The following is a 16,910-nucleotide window of genomic DNA, read 5'->3' on the forward strand; positions in this document are numbered from 1 at the left end:
GCCGGAGCGCCCGATTTGGGGTGCGCCCTGCGAGGCTCCCTCCTCCCCGCGTGCAAGTCGTGCGTCTCCCCCTCACGCCCGTCTTGCCGCGTTTCCCTGGCTCGGAGGCTAACCGCCGCCCCGGCACGGACACCGCGAGCTCAGCGGCTGCTGTTTGCTCTGCCACAGGCGACACCAAACCGTCCCACGAGAAAGCGAAGAGCCAGGACCGAAGCCTTTCTGCCTCCGCGGCGCTCCCGGCTGCTCACCGGGGTGGGAGCCGGCGGCTGCGGCACGAGCTGAGGGCTGGGAGCGCGGTGTCGGCTCCCCCATCGTGGCACGCTCCCCGCAGGGACAGGGTGCCCCCACCACACGGACGCCCTGCGGTGTTTCCTGGTTCGACAAAACACTATTTGCCCTATTTTTAGTGGGTTTTTTTGAGGAAATAAAAGCCACGGGAAGGGTTGGCAGCCAAAAAATGGCGCTGTGACCCCCCCTGCTGCTGCCAGGCCCCCGCTCAGGGGTGACCCCCGGCACCCGGCGCAGGGGACAGAGAGGCAGAGACGGCGTTGAGTGCCAGGGGCTTCGTTTATCCATCGGAGACGGGGTCCGGCAGCACCGGGTGTCCTGCGGCGCGGTGGCTCTGGCTCTCCGGGCCCGGCCGTGTCCCCCTCAGGTATCCAGCAGGTCCTGCACCGCCGGGTCGGCCACGTCACGGGGCCGTCGGCCCTTGGCGTCGCGGATGCCGGCCAGCGCCGGGCTGTGCCGCAGGAGCAGGACGCAGAGTTCCCGGTGGCCTCGTTCAGCCGCCTGCGGGTGACACGTCCGTCGTCGCTGCCACCCGCGAGGCCGGTGCCGCGGTGGTGGGGGACGACGTCCCGGCCCTGCCACCCACCTTGTGCAGGCTGGTGCGGCCGTCCTCGTCGGCGGCAGCCGGGTCGGCGCCGTGGGCCAGCAGTAGCCGGGCGACGGCGAGGTGGCCGCAGTAGCTGGCGCGGTGCAGGGGGGTGGCACCGCCGGGCGTGCGGGCGTCGCAGCGGGCACCCCGCTGCAGCAGCAGCCGGCAGACCCCCAGGTGCCCGTTGCGGCTGGCGTAGTGCTGGGGGGGACACACGCACAGGCAGGGGTGTGGGCAGGGGGTCTGCCTGTCCCCCCCTGTCCCCCCCCGTCCCCTTGCCCCCGTACCAGCGCCGTGTACCCCGCCAGGTCGGGCTGGCTGGGCTCCCCCCGGCGCTCCAGCAGCTGCAGCACCCGGGGCTCGTCCCCGTCCCGCGCCGCCGACCAGATCCCTGCGGGCAGCGGGGGGGCCACGTCAGGCAGGGACGGACCCCAGCCCTGCCCGTACCCCAAACCCTGCCCAGAGCATCCGCGGGCCCTGCCTGTACCCTCCACGTACCCCAACCCGTGCCCTGGCCCTGCCTCTACCCCTGCTCTACCCCAATTCCTGCCTGTACCCGCACCCGCACCGTGCCCCCCGGCCCCCGCCCGACCCCGCTCGAAGTCCATCTCGGGCAGGCTCTGGTGCACGCTGGGCACCGCCACCCGCGACGGGCAGCAGCGACCGGGCGGCGAACGGCGGCCCGCGGCCATCGCCCGGGCCGGGAAGGGCCGAGCGGCGGCGGGAGGGGCCGAAAAGAGCCGAGCGGAAGCCGGGAGGGGCCGAATAGAGTCGAGGGAAGAAGCCGGGAGGGGCCGAAAAGAGCCGGGAGAGGCCGAGCGGGGCCGAAGGGTGCCGAACGACGCCGCTCCCCGAGCGCTAGGGCGCATGCGCGCTCCTCCCGCGGCGCATCCCCGCCCGCAGAGCCTCGCCGTGCCGCCAGGGGGCGCCCCCGCCCCCGTGCTGAGCGCGGCCTGGGCTCTGCCCCCCGCCCCCCGCCATGGGGCCAGGGCTCACCCCCCCCCAAATATGGGTGTCCCAGGGCTCACCCCACTGCGGCGGGGTGTCCAGGGATCACCCCCCACTTATGGGGGCCCAGGCCTCCCCCACCCAAGCCTCCACCCCCAGCTATGGGTGCCCCAGGGCTCCCCCGCCATGGGGGCTCAGGGCCCCCCCGGCCCCGCTTCCCACGCCCCGGGCAGCCCCTGGCCCCGCTCCCAGGCCCCACCACCGGGACCCCGGGTGCCGCTTCCGCCCGCTTTCCCGGCAGGGCCTCCCCGGGGACCACCCCACGCTGACCCCAGCATCCTGGCGGGGGGCACGGGCATGGGGCCAGGCCTCAGCAGCCTCAGGCCCCGGGGGGGGGCGGCCGGGCTCCCCCCGCCCTGGGAACGGCGCCGCGATGCCCTTTTATAGCCCCGAGCGCGGCCTTTTTCCATGAGCTCAGCGCCGGGGGGGCCAGCACCCTCCGACACCCCCCAGCCACCACCGGACACGGCCCCCACGGGCTTCGCTTGTAATATAGCTATATTTTGGTTTACTCCTTTTTATTATTAATATAAAAATACTCACGTATTTACAGCAAATAAATATATTTCGGTAACAAATAAATTACACTGGGGGGGCATACAAAAGGGGCCCAGGCGGCCGGCGTGCAGGGGGTGGCAGGCGGGAGGGGGGGGGGGGTATTTACAGCCGGAGCCGAGGGGGTACGAAGCCCCCCGGGGGGGCGAGGGAGGCGTTAGAAAAGTTCTCAGGAAGAAAAACCCGATCGGTTCTTAAATCGTCCCAAAAAAAACCATCTTGTGGCCGCCACCCGGGGTGGGACACGGTGCCCGGGGGGGGGCTCGGTGGTCCCCAAGGCGGCTGGCGGTCCCCAAGGTCAGTCCCTTGCCCGGGACGCGGTACCGAGGGCGGATGCAGTGCCCGAGAGCAGCTCCGGTGCCCAAGACGGGTGCCGGTGCCCCAAATGTGTGACGCAGTGCCGGTGCCACGGCCCCGAGGCGGGTGCCGGGGCGGCAGTCCCCAAGACGGGTACCGGTGCCGGCACGGCAGTCCCGTCCCCAAGATGGGTGCCGGTACCGAGGCGGCGGTCTCCAAGGTGGGTGCCGGTGCCGGGGTGGCGGTCCCCAAGGTGGGTGCCGGTGCGTCAGTCCCCAAGATGGGCGCCGGCATCCCCGCAACGGTCGCTGGCGCCCACGCCGCAGCCCCAAGTCGGGTGCTGGTGCCGAGGCGGCGGTCCCGGCGGCGGGTGCCGGCACCGGGGTCCCCGCGGCGGGTGCCGGGCCGGGCCCTGAGGTAGGTACGGCTGCTCGGCGGCGGGGAAGCCGCCCGCCGGCGGCTCAGACCGACGACTCCTCGGGGTTGGAGTCGGGCAGGGGCTGGCGCTGCTGCAGTTTGCGCCGCAGCTCCTCGGCCAAGTCGGCGCAGGGCGGCCGCTCTTCGGCACCCAGCGCCAGGCGGATGTAGCCGTTGGAGGAGGAACCGCGCAGGGGACCCAGGTGGATGCGGGTGGGCGAGTGGAGGGGCTGCCCGGGGATGGCGTTGGGCGGCGAGGCGGCGCCGGGGGGGCCGCCGTTGCGGCAGGCGGCGTGACCCGGCACGATTTTGAGCGAGCCGTCCGAGTAGTAGTAGCTGGCCGGGTCCCAGAGCTTCTCGTCCGAGTCGGAGGCGGCGCTGGGCACGAAGCGGGGACTGGGGGGCTCCTTGGGCAGCTCGATGGGGTACACCAGGGTGCTCTCGATGGCTTTGGCGCCTTTGCCCAGCTCCTCCCGCAGCCGCCGCCAAAGCGAGAGCACCACCAGCACCAGCACCAGGCACAGGGCGCCCAGGCACACCGCCACCACCCACACCAGCCCCAGGCTCTCCAGCGGCGCCCGCGTCTCCAGCGGCACCCCGGGGCCGGCCAACACCGCCACCCGGTACGCCTCGCCGCCCAACCGGGCGCCCTGCTCCTCCGAGAAGCAGCGGTACGTGCCGCTGTGCTGCGCCCCGGCTCCCGGCACCACCAGAGCCCGCAGACGGGTGTCGTGCAGCACCAGCGCCTGCTCGGCCGCCAGCGCCCGGCCCTCGAAGGTCCACAGCGCCTGGGCCAGGTTGGAGCCCAAACGGCACGTCAGCACCAGGTCGGTGCCCGCCACCACCGTCACGTTTTTGGGAGTGATGGGCCCTGCGGGAGAGGGGCCGAGTCAGGAGGGGAGGTGCAAGGGGGGGAGGGGGCCACGTCCCCCCTTCTCCCAGCTCCGCACGGCGCTTGGGCGGGGGGGGGGTCCTCACCTTGCTTGGCCACCTGCGGCAGGGTGCAGGCGCGGGTGTCAGAGCTCAGCACGTCCTGGACCAGCTGGGAGCTGTGGGAGGAGGTGGCGGAGGTGGGGGGGGGGCCCCGTGCTGCGGCGGGGTGTCCCCCCCTCCCCAGGGAACCCCCTTACCCGTTGAGGCCGTGGGTGCGGACGCAGAGGCTGACGTTGTGGCTCCAGGCACAGTAGGGATCCCGGGCGAGGACGCAGTCCGTGCACGACTGGTAGCGGCCGCAGTCGGCCAGGGACAACTGGGCCACCTGGAATCGGGAGCCGGCAAAGAGCAGCTTCTGCGAGGGCAGGGAGAACGGGTGAGGTGACGCGGCGAGGTGACGCGGCGAGGTGACACCCCGGGCGCCAGCCCCTTCCCCGTGGCACCGCTCACCTTGCGACCGGCCAGGACCAGGCTCTCCACGGGCTGCGCCGGCTCGAAAACCTGCAGCTCCTCGACCAGGTGGACGTGAGTGCCCAGGTTCAGCGCCTTGTGCACCCAGCCGTCACCTGCGGGTCACGGCGGGCGGTGAGGGACGTCCCCACGCCAGGAGCCCTCCGCGGTCCCCTCCCCGGCTTCCCCCCCTCAACCCGGCGGTTACCCGTGCCGATGAAGAGCACCTCGTAGACGGTGCCGTCCAGCCCGGCCACTCGGTCTACCACCAGCTGGGTGAAGTTGGCGTCCTTCTTGAGGAGGAGCGGGCGCCCACGGTGGGGCAGGATGGGCTCGTCCATCAGCGGGTGCTTCTTGGCAAAGTTGAGGGTGTTGTCGGGCAGCTCGAGGGAGCTGGCGAAGCCGTTCTGGCGGTGCCAGTCGGTGATGCACTGCGGACGGAGGGCGCCGTCAGGCACGCGGCTGGATCCCGCACCCTCTTCTCTCCTCCTACCCCCCGTGCCGGCACTCACCGCGCCGGGACGGGGGCTCGGCACCTCATCCGAGTACCGGCCCCACTTCTGCGCCTGCTCCCGGTATTCCTTGTAGGGCCCCTCGAACGCCTTCTTCACCTCCAGGATGTGGTACCGGCAAATAGCCGAGACATCCACGTCCCCCCTGCAAGGGACAGGGCAGGTTTTTAGGGGGAGCCATCGGTCACGGGGAACCCCGGAGCTGCCGCATCCCCGCGCACTCACCAGCGGGCCTGGAAGACCCCGAAAAAGGCGGTGTCCTGCCAATGAGCCCCCGGCAGGGTGAAGACGGCCTGGAGGCGGTTGAAGTGGAGCTGCTGCTCGGGCGCCGAGCACACCAAGCGAGCCTTCAGGAAAGTCGTCCACTTCTTCTGCAGCGTGCGGGCACCGCCGACGTCCCCCTGAGCACCCAGCCGGCATCAAGACAGGGCCACCACGCTCACCGGTGGAGCAAAGCCACGCCGGGACGGCGTCCCCGGCACGGGCCGTCCCCTCCCCGTACCTTGCAGACCCGTGCCACGCGGGCCACCACCTGCTCCGCGTAGCAGTCGTACTCCACTGCCCGCTCGCTGAAGAAGAAGTAAACCTTGTCGTCGTCCCCGGTGCTGCTGGCCGCGCTCTCCTGCACGTAAGCCGAAGCCACGAAGTGGGGCTCTGCGGAGGAGGGGGGTGGAGGGCGGAAAGGGGAGGGTAACGCCGTGCCGGGGAACGGGGTGCCCGTGCCGTCCCCCGCCGCGTCCCCCCGACCCTACCGTTCAGCCAGGAGGTGAGATACTCCGTCTTCATGGAGTAGTGGGGGCCCAGGTTGCGGAGGATGACGGGCTCCGTGCCCAGGAAGTTGTTGAAGGTGGCCGAGTACAGCTCCCCGTCTGCGAGGCAAGGGTTTAGGGAGGGGGACGGGGGGAGGGTGCGGTGGGCCACCCCCCCGGCCCCAGCGGGTGCCCGGCGGAGCCACCTACCCACGATGAGGCCGGTGTGTCCCTTGGTGGGGTCGTACGGACACTTCCCCTTGCCGTCCTCAAAAGCCACTTGGTCCAGGGTGAAGCCGGACAGTTCCTGTGGGGCACAGGAGTGGGTGGGGGTCCCGACCCCCTCCCCGGTTCATGTCCTCCCCACGCCCAGACTGGCCCCGGGCACAGGGACACCCCTCAGGATGACCCTCCTAGGGACAGGGATACCCCTGGGTGATGGTCCTGGGGACAGGGACACCCCTGGACCACCCTCCTGGGCACAGGGACACCCCCCAATGACCCCCCCTGGGCACAGGGACACCCCTGAACGACATCCCTAGGGACAGGGACCCCCCCAATGACCCCCTGGGCACAGGGACACCCCTGAACGACATCCCTAGGGACAGGGACCCCCAATGACCCCCCTGGGCACAGGGACACCCCTGAACGACATCCCTAGGGACAGGGACCCCCCCAATGACCCCCCTGGGCACAGGGACACCCCTGAACGACATCCCTAGGGACAGGGACCCCCCCAATGACCCCCCTGGGCACAGGGACACCCCTGAACGACATCCCTAGGGACAGGGACCCCTCCAATGACCCCCCTGGGCACAGGGACACCCCTGAACGACATCCCTAGGGACAGGGACACCCCTAGATGATGCTCCTGAGGTGGGGGCGGGAGGGGCTGCCCTGGACCTCATCCCCAGGGGCAGGGGGGACCCGGGGGCGGACAGGTTTTGGGGGGCCCCCCCGCTGGCCGCACTCACGATGTAGGTGCACTTGGGCTGGAAGGCGTAGGTGCCGCAGGCGTAGAGGTGGGAGCTGTTGTAGCTCTGCAGGAAGCGCACGTAGTTGAAGCAGTCGGTCTGGGGGGGGGAGAACAGCCGGTTAAGGGGGTGGCAGTGATGGGGGGGGGCACACCGGGGTGCCCTGTAACCCCCCCGCTGCGGCCACGGCACCCGTGCCCCCCACCTGGTTGTTCTTGCCCTTCTGGATGCACTCGGCTTTCTTGTCCACGGGGGCTTCCCAGGAGATCTGGGGACAGAAAAAAGGTCAGTGGGCTGGAAACACCCCCCCCAAAATATCCTCCCCTCTGGGGGTCCCCCGCGACCTCACCGCCGCCTTGAGCTCCACGGTGCCGGTGGCCAGGGCGAAGACGGCCTCGCGGGCGCCCACGTAGAGCAGCGCCTCGGCCTCGTCCAGCGTCAGCGTCAGGTAGTGCGAGACCCCCCCCTGCGAGAAGCGCTTGGCCGCATCCTTCAGCTCTGCGGGGTTTGGGGACACACACACGGGGACACGGGGACATCAGGGCGAGGCCACCGCCAGCCCCACGGCCATGCCCTCCCCAAGTGGGCACCGCTGGCACCCCCAGGGCACCCGCAGCCCCCCCCAGCACCGCCGGAAGCCCCCCGGCCCCGGCCCCGCACAAAGGGCTCTTTGTCACCGGAGCAGGCGCTGGCGGTGCCGGGCGAACACAGCGGCCTTTGGCGAGACCCCGCGCCCCCCCGGCCCGCCCCCAGGCCCCGCAGAAAGGCCCCATTGACGGGGAGGCGCCAGGGCCCCCGGGCAGGGACAGGGACGCGGGGCTGGCACGGCACGGGGACGGCACAGGGACGCTGGCACGGCAAAGGGATGGGGGTCTCGGGCGTGGGGGCAGCGCAGGGACAGGGGACATGGCGTGGGGACAGTGGCACGGCAAAGGGATGGGGGTCTGGGGCGGGGGGGCAGCGCAGGGACAGGGGACGCGGCGTGGGGACAGCACAGGGACAGGGGACATGGCCATAGGGACAGCGGCATGGCAAAGGGATGGGGGTCTTGGGTGTGGGGACAGCACAGGGACAGGGGACATGGCGTGGGGACAGTGGCACGGCAAAGGGATGGGGGTCTCGGGCGTGGGGACAGCACAGGGACAGGGGATGTGGCGTGGGGACAGTGGCACGGCAAAGGGAAGGGGATCTCGGGCGTGGGGACAGCACAGGGACAGGGGACATGGCCATAGGGACAGTGGCACGGCAAAGGGATGGGGGTCTCGGGCGTGGGGACAGCGGACACGGCATGGTGACACTGGCATGGTGCAGGGATGGAGGACATGGGGTACGGCCACCACACAGGGACAGGGGAATGGGGCAAGGCATGGGGACACAGGGCATGGCAAAGGGACAGGGACACCAGTGCTGGCACGGCACCGGGATAGGGACACAGCGCACAGCACAGATGGGGACACGGGGTGCTGGCACAGGGCAGGGGGACAGAGGGTGCTGGCACGGCAAAAGGATGGCATCTCGGGGTGCTGGCACGGCAGGCGGCTGGGGACAGGGGGCGATCGCAGGGCACGGGGACAGGGGACACGGCAGAGGGATGCGGACGGGGGGCGATGGCAGGGCACGGGGCAGGGGACACGGCAGAGGGATGGGGACGGGGGCGATGGCAGGGCACGGGGACAGGGGACACGGCAGAGGGCTGGGGATGGGGGGCGATGGCAGGGCACGGGGACAGGGGACACGGCAGAGGGATGGGGACGGGGGGCGATGGCAGGGCACGGGGACAGGGGACACGGCACAGGGCTGGGGACCCCAGGCGCTGGCACGGCACAGGGACACGGGGCAGCGTCCCTGTGTGTCCCCCTCTGCCCTCACAGACCCCCAGTTTTGGGGCCACCGACCCGTGCGGGGGGGGGGTCCCCACAGCGGTGACAAACTTGGCGGCGGGGACAGAAGGCGCCCGAGGTGGGGACAACTACAGCCGCCGGGGTGTCACCCCGGCGTTGGCGAGGGATGGGGTCGACGGGCCCGCCTGCCGTGCCTCGGTTTCCCCAACCTGCTCCCCTCTCCCTGGGGACCCCTGGGGGGGGGACACAGGGTACTCACCCGCGTAGGGGACAGTTTTTCGGGGCACGGCGCTCCACAAGGACCCCGGTGCGGCGGCGGCGGCAAGGGCCAGCAGCGAGGCGAGGGCCAGCAGCCGGCGGGGGGCCATGGTGCCGGGGAGGGGGGGACACACACGGCCTGGGGGGTGACGACACGGACACGCCCGGCCCCCGTTAGGGTAACGGGGCTTCGACACCGGCCCAGACGGCGTCACGCGGGCGGCGCGGGGACAAGGCGGGCATTGAGGGCCGCGCGTCACGAGGCCGGGGGCGCCCCACGCAGCGGGGGGGGGGGCGGGGACGGGACACACACGCACACAGGCGGGTCCCCGACTTGCTGCCCCCCCACTACGGTCCCTCCCCCGGCCGTGACGAGTCCCGGGGGGGGCGGGGGGGGGTCGCGGAGAAGGAAAGGGGCCCTTCCGCTTCCCACCCCACCCGGGCGGCCCCGCCTCACCCGCGTCCTGCCCCGGGACCCCCGGCACTGCCCGGTGTCCCAGGGGGTGCCCCCCGCCGTGTCCCCCCCGCCCGGGCCGGGCAGGATGCGGCCGGGAATTGTTCTGCCCTGCCCGGCGGGAAGCAGGAAGCCGGGGGGGCCGGGGGGGCCCCGTGCCGGCTGGGGAAGGATTTCCGGGAGGGTGGGGGGCCAGGAACGGGCCCCCCACGGGCGTGGGAATGGGGGACGCCCCGGCCGGGCTGGCCGCGGGTGGAGGGGGGGCTGCAGGCAGGGGGCTGCTGGTGCCACGGGCACCGCCGGGGTGCCACGGGCATGGCCGGGGTGCCATAGGAATGGTCAGGGTGCCACGGGCACGGCTGGGGTGCCACGGTCATGGCCAGAGTGCCATGGGCACGGCCAGGGTGCCGCGGGCACGGCCAGGGTGTCATGGGCTCAGTCAGGGTGCCATGCTCATGGCCGGGGTGCCACGGGCATGTCAGGGTGCCATGGGCACAGCTGGGGTGCCACGGGCATGGCCAGAGTGCCATGGGCACGGTCAGGGTGCTGTGGGCACGGCTGGGGTGCCACAGGCACAGCTGGGGTGCCATGGGCACGGTCAGGGTGCCATGGTCATGGCCGGGGTGCCATGGGCACAGTCAGGGTGCCACGGGCATGGCCAGGGTGCCATGGTCATAGCCAGGGCGCCACGGGCACAGCTGGGGTGCCACGGGCACGGCCAGGGTGCAACAGGCATGGCCCTGGGGACAAAAGCACGGCCAGGGTGCCACGGTCATGGCCAGAGCGCCACGGGCACGGCCAGGGTGCCACAGGCATGGCCAGGGTGTCACCGGCACAGCCAGGGTGCCGTGGACACAACGGGGGTGCCACGGGCATGGCCGGGGTGCAACAGGCACGGCCCTGGGGACGAAAGCACGGCCAGGGTGCCACGGGCACGGCCGGGGTCCCCAGGGTCCCCAGTTTTTGTGCCGGACGCCTGGGGGTGCCACGGGGGGACCGGGGTGCCACGGCCCCGCGGCGCTGCCATCCCGGGTGGGGTCCCCACGACGGTGCCACCCGGGGGGGTCCCCACGGGCGTGTCATCCCGGGGTGCCACGGCCCCGCGGCGGTGCCGTCCCCGGGTGGGGGTGGGGGGGGGAGCCCACGGCGACACGCAGCCCCGCGGGACGAGCCCACCCGGCATCCGCGGGTGGGGGCACCTCCCCGGGGCACCCCGCTGCCCCGCGCGTGGGGGCCGGCACCGGCGGCGGCGGCTGCCTCTACCGACGGGGGGCGGGGAGGGGGGTGCACGGACGGATCGGGGCGGGGGTCCCCGTTACCGGAGGTGGGGTCCGGCCCCCGCAGCAGCGCGGTGGCGGGGGGAGGGAGGGGGGGGGCGGTGCCGCCGGGGGCGCCGGTCGCGATCGCCGGTACCGGGAGGAACAAAGCGCCTCCCCCTCCTCCCCCCGCCCCCGCGGCTCCGCCACAACAATACCGGGGCGGGGCGGGGCGGGGGGGGCCCGGGCCGGGCCCGGCGGGGCGGGGGGCCCGCACTCACCTCGGGGCGCGGCGGGGCGGGGCGGGGCGGGCGGCCCGGGGCCGGGGCCGGGGCCGGGGCGGCGGGAGGCGGCGGCGGCGGCGGCTCGGGGCGGCGGTGGGTGCGCGGCGCGCGGCTCCGCTCGGCCCCGCCCCGGCCCTGACGTCACGGCCGGGCGGCGGGGAGGGGGCTCGGCCCGGCGGGGCTCGGCTTAACCGGGCTGGGCTCGGCCAGGTTCGGCTCAGCCCAAGTTGGCTCAGCTCAGCCCAGTTTGGCCCGGCTCAGCCCAGCTCAGCCCAGTTTGGCCCAGTTTGGCTTAGCTCAGCCCAGTTTGGCTCAGCCCAGCTCAGCCCAGGTTGGCTCAGCTCAGCCCAGTTTGGCTCAGCTCAGCCCAGTTTGGCCCGGCTCAGCCCAGCTCAGCCCAGTTTGGCTCGGCCCAGCTCAGCCCAGTTTGGCTCAGCTCAGCCCAGTTTGGCTCAGCCCAGTTTGGCCCGGTTCAGCCCAGCTCAGCCCAGTTTGGCTCAGCCCAGTTTGGCTCAGCTCAGCCCAGTTTGGCTCAGCCCAAGTTGGCTCAGCTCAGCCCAGTTTGGCCCAGCCCCATTCAGCGCAGCTTGGCCAGGCTCAGCTCAGTCTAGCCCGGCCCAACCCCATCCAACCCAGCTCACCTTGGCTTGGCTCAAGCCAGCCCTGTTTGGCCCAGCTCAGCCCAGTTTGGCTCAGCCCAGCTTTGCCCAGCTTGGCCCAGCTCAGCCCAGTTTGGCTCAGCTCAGCCCAGTTTGGCTCAGCCCAGCTCAGCCCAAGTTGGCTCAGCTCAGCCCAGTTTGGCCCGGCTCAGCCCAGCTCAGCCCAGTTTGGCCCAGTTTGGCTTAGCTCAGCCCAGTTTGGCTCAGCCCAGCTCAGCCCAGTTTGTCTCAGCTCAGCCCAGTTTGGCTCAGCCCAGCTCAGCCCAAGTTGGCTCAGCTCAGCCCAGTTTGGCCCAGCTCAGCCCAGCTCAGCCCAGTTTGGCCCAGTTTGGCTTAGCTCGGCCCAGTTTGGCTCAGCCCAGCTCAGCCCAAGTTGGCCCAGCTCAGCCCAAGTTGGCTCAGCTCAGCCCAGTTTGGCCCAGCTCAGCCCAGCTCAGCCCAGTTTGGCCCAGTTTGGCTTAGCTCGGCACAGTTTGGCTCAGCCCAGCTCAGCCCAAGTTGGCTCAGCTCAGCCCAGTTTGGCTCAGCTCAGCCCAGTTTGGCTCAGCCCAGCTCAGCCCAGTTTGGCTCAGCTCAGCCCAGTTTGGCTCAGCCCAGCTTTGCCCAGCTCGGCCCAGCTCAGCCCCGTTTGGCTCAGCCCAGCTTTGCCCAGCTCGGCCCAGCTCGGCTAGACTCGGCCCGGTGGAGGCAGGAACCCCGGCACCGTTTTGGGGTGCCAACGGCCCCCAACGCTGGCCACCCCAACACAGGGGCAGGCGCAGAGGAGCTAGGGGTGTTTATTGGGTGGGGGGGTGCTCTGGGGCACCCCAGGACGGGGGCTGGGGACGGGGACCCCCCCGCCCTCCGCCAGCATCTCCTGCCACTTGACGTAGAGGAGGGTGGCCAGGCCCTTGAGCTGGGTGCGGAAGAGGAGCCCGGTGCCCTCGCGCAGCCCCCTCCCGAAATGCCGGTCCAGCTGGGCGCAGAGCTGCTCCAGGTGGCCCTGTGGGGACAGGCGGAGGGAGGGAGGGGGTCAGGGACACGGCAGACCCCCCCCCGGGTCCCCCCCCGGGGCCCGGCGCTCACCCGCTGCTCCGCCGGCGGATGCTCAGTGCCCACCACGTTGCTGGCGAGGAGGAGGAGGCTGTAGCTCAGGTAGCAAGCCTGCGGGCGGGAGCGGGCACGGCGGCTCACCGAAAGGGGCGCGGGGCGCGTTGTGGGGCGCCCCACGGCACCCGTTTCCCGGTGAGGGGAGCACCCACCTCCCGGTCAGCGTCCCCCGGCTCCTCCGGGCTCCCAGCCAGCCCCAGGCGCCGCAGGGCGTCCGGCTGCGCCAGCACCAGGAGCCGGCCCAGCGCCTGCAGCTGCGGGGAGAGCGGGCGTCAGGGCGCCCGCACCCTATGCCGGAGCCCGCGGTGGGTGCCGGAGCCCCGGCGCGGTCCCACCTCGGTGCACCCACCTCTGCGCGCGCCCCGGCGAGCGGCACGGCGCCCGCCGGCTCCCTCAGCAGCCGGGCCATGGCGTGAAGGCTCAGGTGCCGGCGAAGCTCCCTGGGGAGAGGGGGAAGAGTGTGAGGGAGGGTCCGGTGCGTGCCCATGTGCCCGTCCCCGCCTCCGTGCCCGTCACCGCCATCCCCCGGCGCCAAGCCGGGACATCCACGCGGTGCCGGCGTGGCCCCGGTGCCCTCCGGATGCCCGTGGCAAGGGGCGGCAGTGCCGGCAGCCGGATCCTGCCCGCTTTGTGCCTGCGCAACCGGCTGGAATAAAGGAATTAGAGGCAGACGCATCCCGGCCCGCCCGGCCCTGGCACGGTGCCACGGGGCCGTGCCAGCTCCTGCCGGGCTCCCCGTCACCAATCTGCGGGACGCGGGTGGCACGGGACGCCTGGCAGGCCATCGCTGCCAGCTCTCCCTGGCATCCCGCCCGGCTGCGGCGCTGCGGGCCGGGACGTACCTGCCCCTGCTCGTGAGGTCCGGCAGCAACCGCACGAGGGCAACCAGGTTGTGGTGGTGCCGAGAAAGCTGGCAGAGGGACAGGCAGAGGGCAGGCAGCTGGGGAGAGAGGGAGGCGCTGAGGTGCGGGCGGAGCCCTCGGGGAGGGGTGCGGAGGGTGGGCAGGGGGCGAGGGGATCCCCCCTGCCCTGGGTACCTGCTCCTGCCAGTCCCGGATGCCCTCCAGCAGGCAGTGCAGGAGGTGCTGCAGTTCGGGCAGGGGCTGGCAACGCAGCGCCCGGTCGAGGCCGAGGAAGGAGAGGAGGGTGACGAGCGCCAGGCGGGCATCGTCGGCGTAGCGGCACGGCTGGGCGACCACGCACAGCGCCAGGAACTGGAGGGGAAAGGCAGCGCGTCACCGAGCAGCCCCCAAAACCCGCCGTGGCGACGTCCCCTCTGGGACAGGGACGCAGCGGGCGGCAGCGCCAGCAGGCAGCCCTCCAGGAGCTGGCATCGGCGCCGCCCGCCCAATTAGCGGGGCAGAGATAACGAAGGCACAGCATCGCCAGGCTCCCACCTTGCAGATGTCACCGAGCTGCGTCACCAGGGCCAGCGTGCCGGTGGCATCGGGGCTCGCCTGTCTCGGGGAGCAGGATGGATCCAGGCCCCTGGAAGGAGCGGAAGGGGTTGGCGGGGGGGCTGGCAGGGTGGGCAGCACCCTCCTGCCCGCTGCACCCCGGGGCTCACCTCCTGTCCGCGGGGCACAGCTCGGGGGGCAGCAGGCCCCGGCGGCGCAGGGGGCTCAGGTCAGCGCCGAGGTGGGCGAAAGCCCGGCTGATCTCCTGCACCGTGGGGCACCAGGGCTCGCCTGCGGGCGAGGGGACGGTGAGAGCGGGCAGGGGTTGGGGGGCACCCCGGCGAGGCAGCCCCCACACTCACCCCTGGTGCTCAGCCAGATCTCCCACAGCGCCTGGGACGCGTTGGTCGTGTCCGGGCAGAGGGTCATCAGCTGCCGAAACAAAGAGGGGGTGACCGGGGTGGCACCGCAGGAGGAGGGGACACCCTCCTGCGACGGTGCCTTACCTGGAAGAGCCAGCGCAGGACCGGCGGCGGGCAGGTGGGCACGCAGCGGTAGAGCAGGCTGAGACCCCCGTCCCGGACAAAAGCTGCCTGGCAGGCAGGCGAGTCGCTGGGGCAGAGACGGGGGGGGTGAGCGGGGCTCTCCCCGCGTCCCGTGTCCCCCCCGTCACCCCGAAATGTCCTGCCCACCCCGTGCCCGGCGCTCACCAGAGGAAGAACCCCTCCAACGTGCTCTGAGGCTCCAGCCCTCGGGTGTCCAAGGTGGGCGCCGGTGTGGGGCGGGCGCAGAAGACGGGCTCCCCGGGGTGGACAGTGGGGATGAATTTGGTTTTCACGGCGAAGCGGGCCAGGAGATCCCTGCGGGCGGGAGGGCAGCGTCGGGCAGGGAGCGGGCACCGCGTGGACCCCCCTATCCCCCCCCCAGGCACGGTGGGCAGGGAGGGGTACCTGCACTCCTCGGACAGCTGGGTGTCCTCGTCCGGGGACTCCCAGGGCCCGGCGTCGTCCCCGTGTACCTGCTCCAGGCCGGCCCGCAGCGTGGCTGCCTGGCTCTGCTCCCTGGCACGGGGGCGGTTAGGGCAGGGCGAGGGCACCCCGGGGTGCCCAGCACAGCCCCGGTGCCCACCTCCGTGCCCGGGAGGTGCCAGTCTTTACCTCTTCTCCTGGACCAGTGAATCCAGGCTGTTGGCAAGTGGATCCGGCCGCGGGCACGCAACCTGGGCGACAGAGCAAGGGAACAGTGACGCTTCAGTGGGTAACGCAACACCGGGCAGGCGGCGGGACGTCCCCAGGGACCCCCCGATGCCTGGGCAAGCCACCCTCGGGCAGGGACCTACCTGCCGGTGGTCCGCAGGGCTCGGGGATTCGTCCCCCGCCAGCAGCATGTCCTTCAGTGGGATCAGCTCGTCTTCCTCGCTGTCTATGGGGGACACCCACCCCTTCACCGTGCCCGGCGAGTGCCCCCCAAATCTCCTGCCTGCCTGCCGTGGCACTGTCCCGGCTGCGGTGCGCTGCCCACGGTTGGCCTCACCCCCCAGGGATCCCGCAGCTGCCTGCGGCAGCACCGGGACAGGCCTGGGACTGTCCACTGCCGCCGGGAACGGTGGGGAGTCCTGGCTGGCCGCATCCCGCCGGTTGGCATGGGGCTGAGCGGGGCCAGGAGGCTGCCGCCCTCTGCTCACTCGTTTCCTGGTGCCAGGGGACTCCTTGGGGCACCGGGGGCTGGGGGGACAGCACAGGGGTCACCACAGATGCCCTTGGGGCACAGGGAGGGCTGTGGGGACGACGCAGGGGTGTCCAGGCCCCCCCCACTTGGGGGCATAGGGGCTGGTGGAGACAAGGCAGGGGTGCCCAGGGCCCTCCTTGGGGTGCCAGGGGACTGTGGGGACAAGGCAGGGGTGCCCAGGGCCCTCCTTGGGGTGCCAGGGCACTGTGGGGACAAGGCAGGGGTGCCCAGGGCCCTCCTTGGGGTGCCAGGGGACTGTGGGGACAAGGCAGGGGTGCCCAGGGCCCTCCTTGGGGTGCCAGGGCACTGTGGGGACAAGGCAGGGGTGCCCAGGGCCCTCCTTGGGGTGCCAGGGCACTGTGGGGACAAGGCAGGGGTGCCCAGGGCCCTCCTTGGGGTGCCAGGGGACTGTGGGGACAAGGCAGGGGTGCCCAGGGCCCTCCTTGGGGTGCCAGGGCACTGTGGGGACAAGGCAGGGGTGCCCAGGGCCCTCCCTGGGGTGCCAGGGCACTGTGGGGACAAGGCAGGGGTGCCCAGGGGCCCCCCTGGGGCATGGGGAGGGCCATGGGGACAACACGGGGGTGACCAGGGGGCTCCTTGGGGCACGGGGAGGGCCGTGGGGACAACGTGGGGGTGACCGGGAGCCCCCCTGGGGCACCGTGGGGCCAGGAGGAAGGTCACGGCTCCCCTCGCACCCATCCCCAGGGCAGGGCCGCGCTCACCTCGCGCCCCGCCGACACCCCGTGGGCGGTGGGAGGCCCGGGGAGGGCCGTCGGCAGGCGGGGGGCCGGGGGGCCAGGGCTCCAACAGGCCGGGGGGCGGCGGGGCGACGGGGCGGCCCACCCGGAGGTGCTTGAGGGCGCGGAGCTGCTGGTAGCGCTGGAGGCCGGCCTGGAAGCCATAGCTGAAGAGCCCCGAGCGGGGTATGCGGGCGGAGGAGAGGGGGATCTGGTACCAGCGCAGCCCCTCGGGGTGGGGGACCATGGCGGGGCCCGGCCCGGGCCCCTCAGGGGAGGCCCCGAAATGGCGGCCAGGGGCTCGCCATGGGGACGGGGGCGGGGCTGTGAGAAAAAGGCGGGGCTTACGCTGGGGAGAGCCAATAGAAGGCGGGCGGCCCGGGAGGTGACCCCTCCTACCCGCGGCGCCCCGGCGCTTTCAAAGCCTCAACTGTC

The 16,910-nt window shown here is 72.3% G+C and overlaps 3 protein-coding genes across 4 annotated transcripts; all 3 read right to left on the bottom strand.

The window, feature by feature from the left end:
* Positions 1-140: 140 nt before the first annotated feature.
* Positions 141-1,778, bottom strand: ANKRD39 (ankyrin repeat domain 39). 2 transcript variants are annotated; one of them, XM_072846052.1, is made up of 4 exons: positions 1,470-1,682; positions 1,165-1,268; positions 875-1,078; positions 551-789 (listed from the first exon to the last, which is right to left on the bottom strand). In XM_072846052.1, the coding sequence occupies exons 1-4, from the start codon at positions 1,567-1,569 to the stop codon at positions 652-654; spliced, it is 546 nt and encodes a 181-aa protein (XP_072702153.1). In that variant the 5' UTR covers positions 1,570-1,682; the 3' UTR covers positions 551-651. The 2 variants fall into 2 exon arrangements, with proteins under 2 accessions (XP_072702152.1, XP_072702153.1); XM_072846051.1 differs by lacking the exon at positions 1,165-1,268 and having other exon boundaries at positions 141-1,078; positions 1,470-1,778.
* Positions 1,779-2,463: 685 nt separating this feature from the next.
* SEMA4C (semaphorin 4C) lies at positions 2,464-10,944 on the bottom strand. Its single transcript, XM_072846202.1, has 15 exons — positions 10,863-10,944; positions 8,873-9,010; positions 7,122-7,270; positions 6,978-7,040; positions 6,773-6,871; positions 6,009-6,105; positions 5,802-5,918; positions 5,552-5,703; positions 5,275-5,450; positions 5,050-5,194; positions 4,746-4,968; positions 4,538-4,653; positions 4,285-4,442; positions 4,133-4,203; positions 2,464-4,025 (listed from the first exon to the last, which is right to left on the bottom strand). Exons 2-15 carry the CDS (start codon positions 8,979-8,981, stop codon positions 3,199-3,201), a joined length of 2,502 nt encoding a protein of 833 aa, XP_072702303.1. The 5' UTR covers positions 8,982-9,010; positions 10,863-10,944; the 3' UTR covers positions 2,464-3,198.
* A 1,346-nt stretch (positions 10,945-12,290) lies between these two features.
* FAM178B (family with sequence similarity 178 member B) lies at positions 12,291-16,815 on the bottom strand. The gene is made up of 16 exons (XM_072845967.1): positions 16,461-16,815; positions 15,825-15,891; positions 15,350-15,734; positions 15,168-15,229; positions 14,961-15,071; positions 14,721-14,870; positions 14,517-14,622; positions 14,373-14,442; positions 14,181-14,301; positions 14,011-14,101; positions 13,651-13,827; positions 13,456-13,553; positions 12,963-13,053; positions 12,766-12,867; positions 12,590-12,667; positions 12,291-12,506 (listed from the first exon to the last, which is right to left on the bottom strand). The coding sequence occupies exons 1-16, from the start codon at positions 16,720-16,722 to the stop codon at positions 12,291-12,293; spliced, it is 2,187 nt and encodes a 728-aa protein (XP_072702068.1). The 5' UTR covers positions 16,723-16,815.
* Between the last annotated feature and the right edge of the window lie 95 nt (positions 16,816-16,910).

This window comes from Ciconia boyciana, chromosome 25 (assembly GCF_034638445.1).
Source record: "Ciconia boyciana chromosome 25, ASM3463844v1, whole genome shotgun sequence".
NCBI lineage: Eukaryota > Metazoa > Chordata > Aves > Ciconiiformes > Ciconiidae > Ciconia > Ciconia boyciana.

Coding starts and splice junctions, on each gene's coding strand:
- FAM178B (XM_072845967.1), bottom strand. CDS start 16,722: ATGGTCCCCCACCCCGAGGGGCTGCGCTGGTACCAGATCCCCCTCTCC. Junction 14,623..14,720: donor TTGGAGGGGTTCTTCCTCTG/GTGAGCGCCGGG, acceptor TCTCTGCCCCAG/CGACTCGCCTGCCTGCCAGG. Junction 13,554..13,650: donor TCCGGGACTGGCAGGAGCAG/GTACCCAGGGCA, acceptor CTCTCTCCCCAG/CTGCCTGCCCTCTGCCTGTC.
- SEMA4C (XM_072846202.1), bottom strand. CDS start 8,981: ATGGCCCCCCGCCGGCTGCTGGCCCTCGCCTCGCTGCTGGCCCTTGCC. Junction 7,041..7,121: donor CCGTGGAGCTCAAGGCGGCG/GTGAGGTCGCGG, acceptor TTCTGTCCCCAG/ATCTCCTGGGAAGCCCCCGT. Junction 5,451..5,551: donor GCGTGGCACGGGTCTGCAAG/GTACGGGGAGGG, acceptor CTGGGTGCTCAG/GGGGACGTCGGCGGTGCCCG.
- ANKRD39 (XM_072846051.1), bottom strand. CDS start 1,746: ATGCGCCCTAGCGCTCGGGGAGCGGCGTCGTTCGGCACCCTTCGGCCC. Junction 1,079..1,469: donor CGAGATGGACTTCGAGCGGG/GTCGGGCGGGGG, acceptor TGTCCCCCCCAG/CACTACGCCAGCCGCAACGG.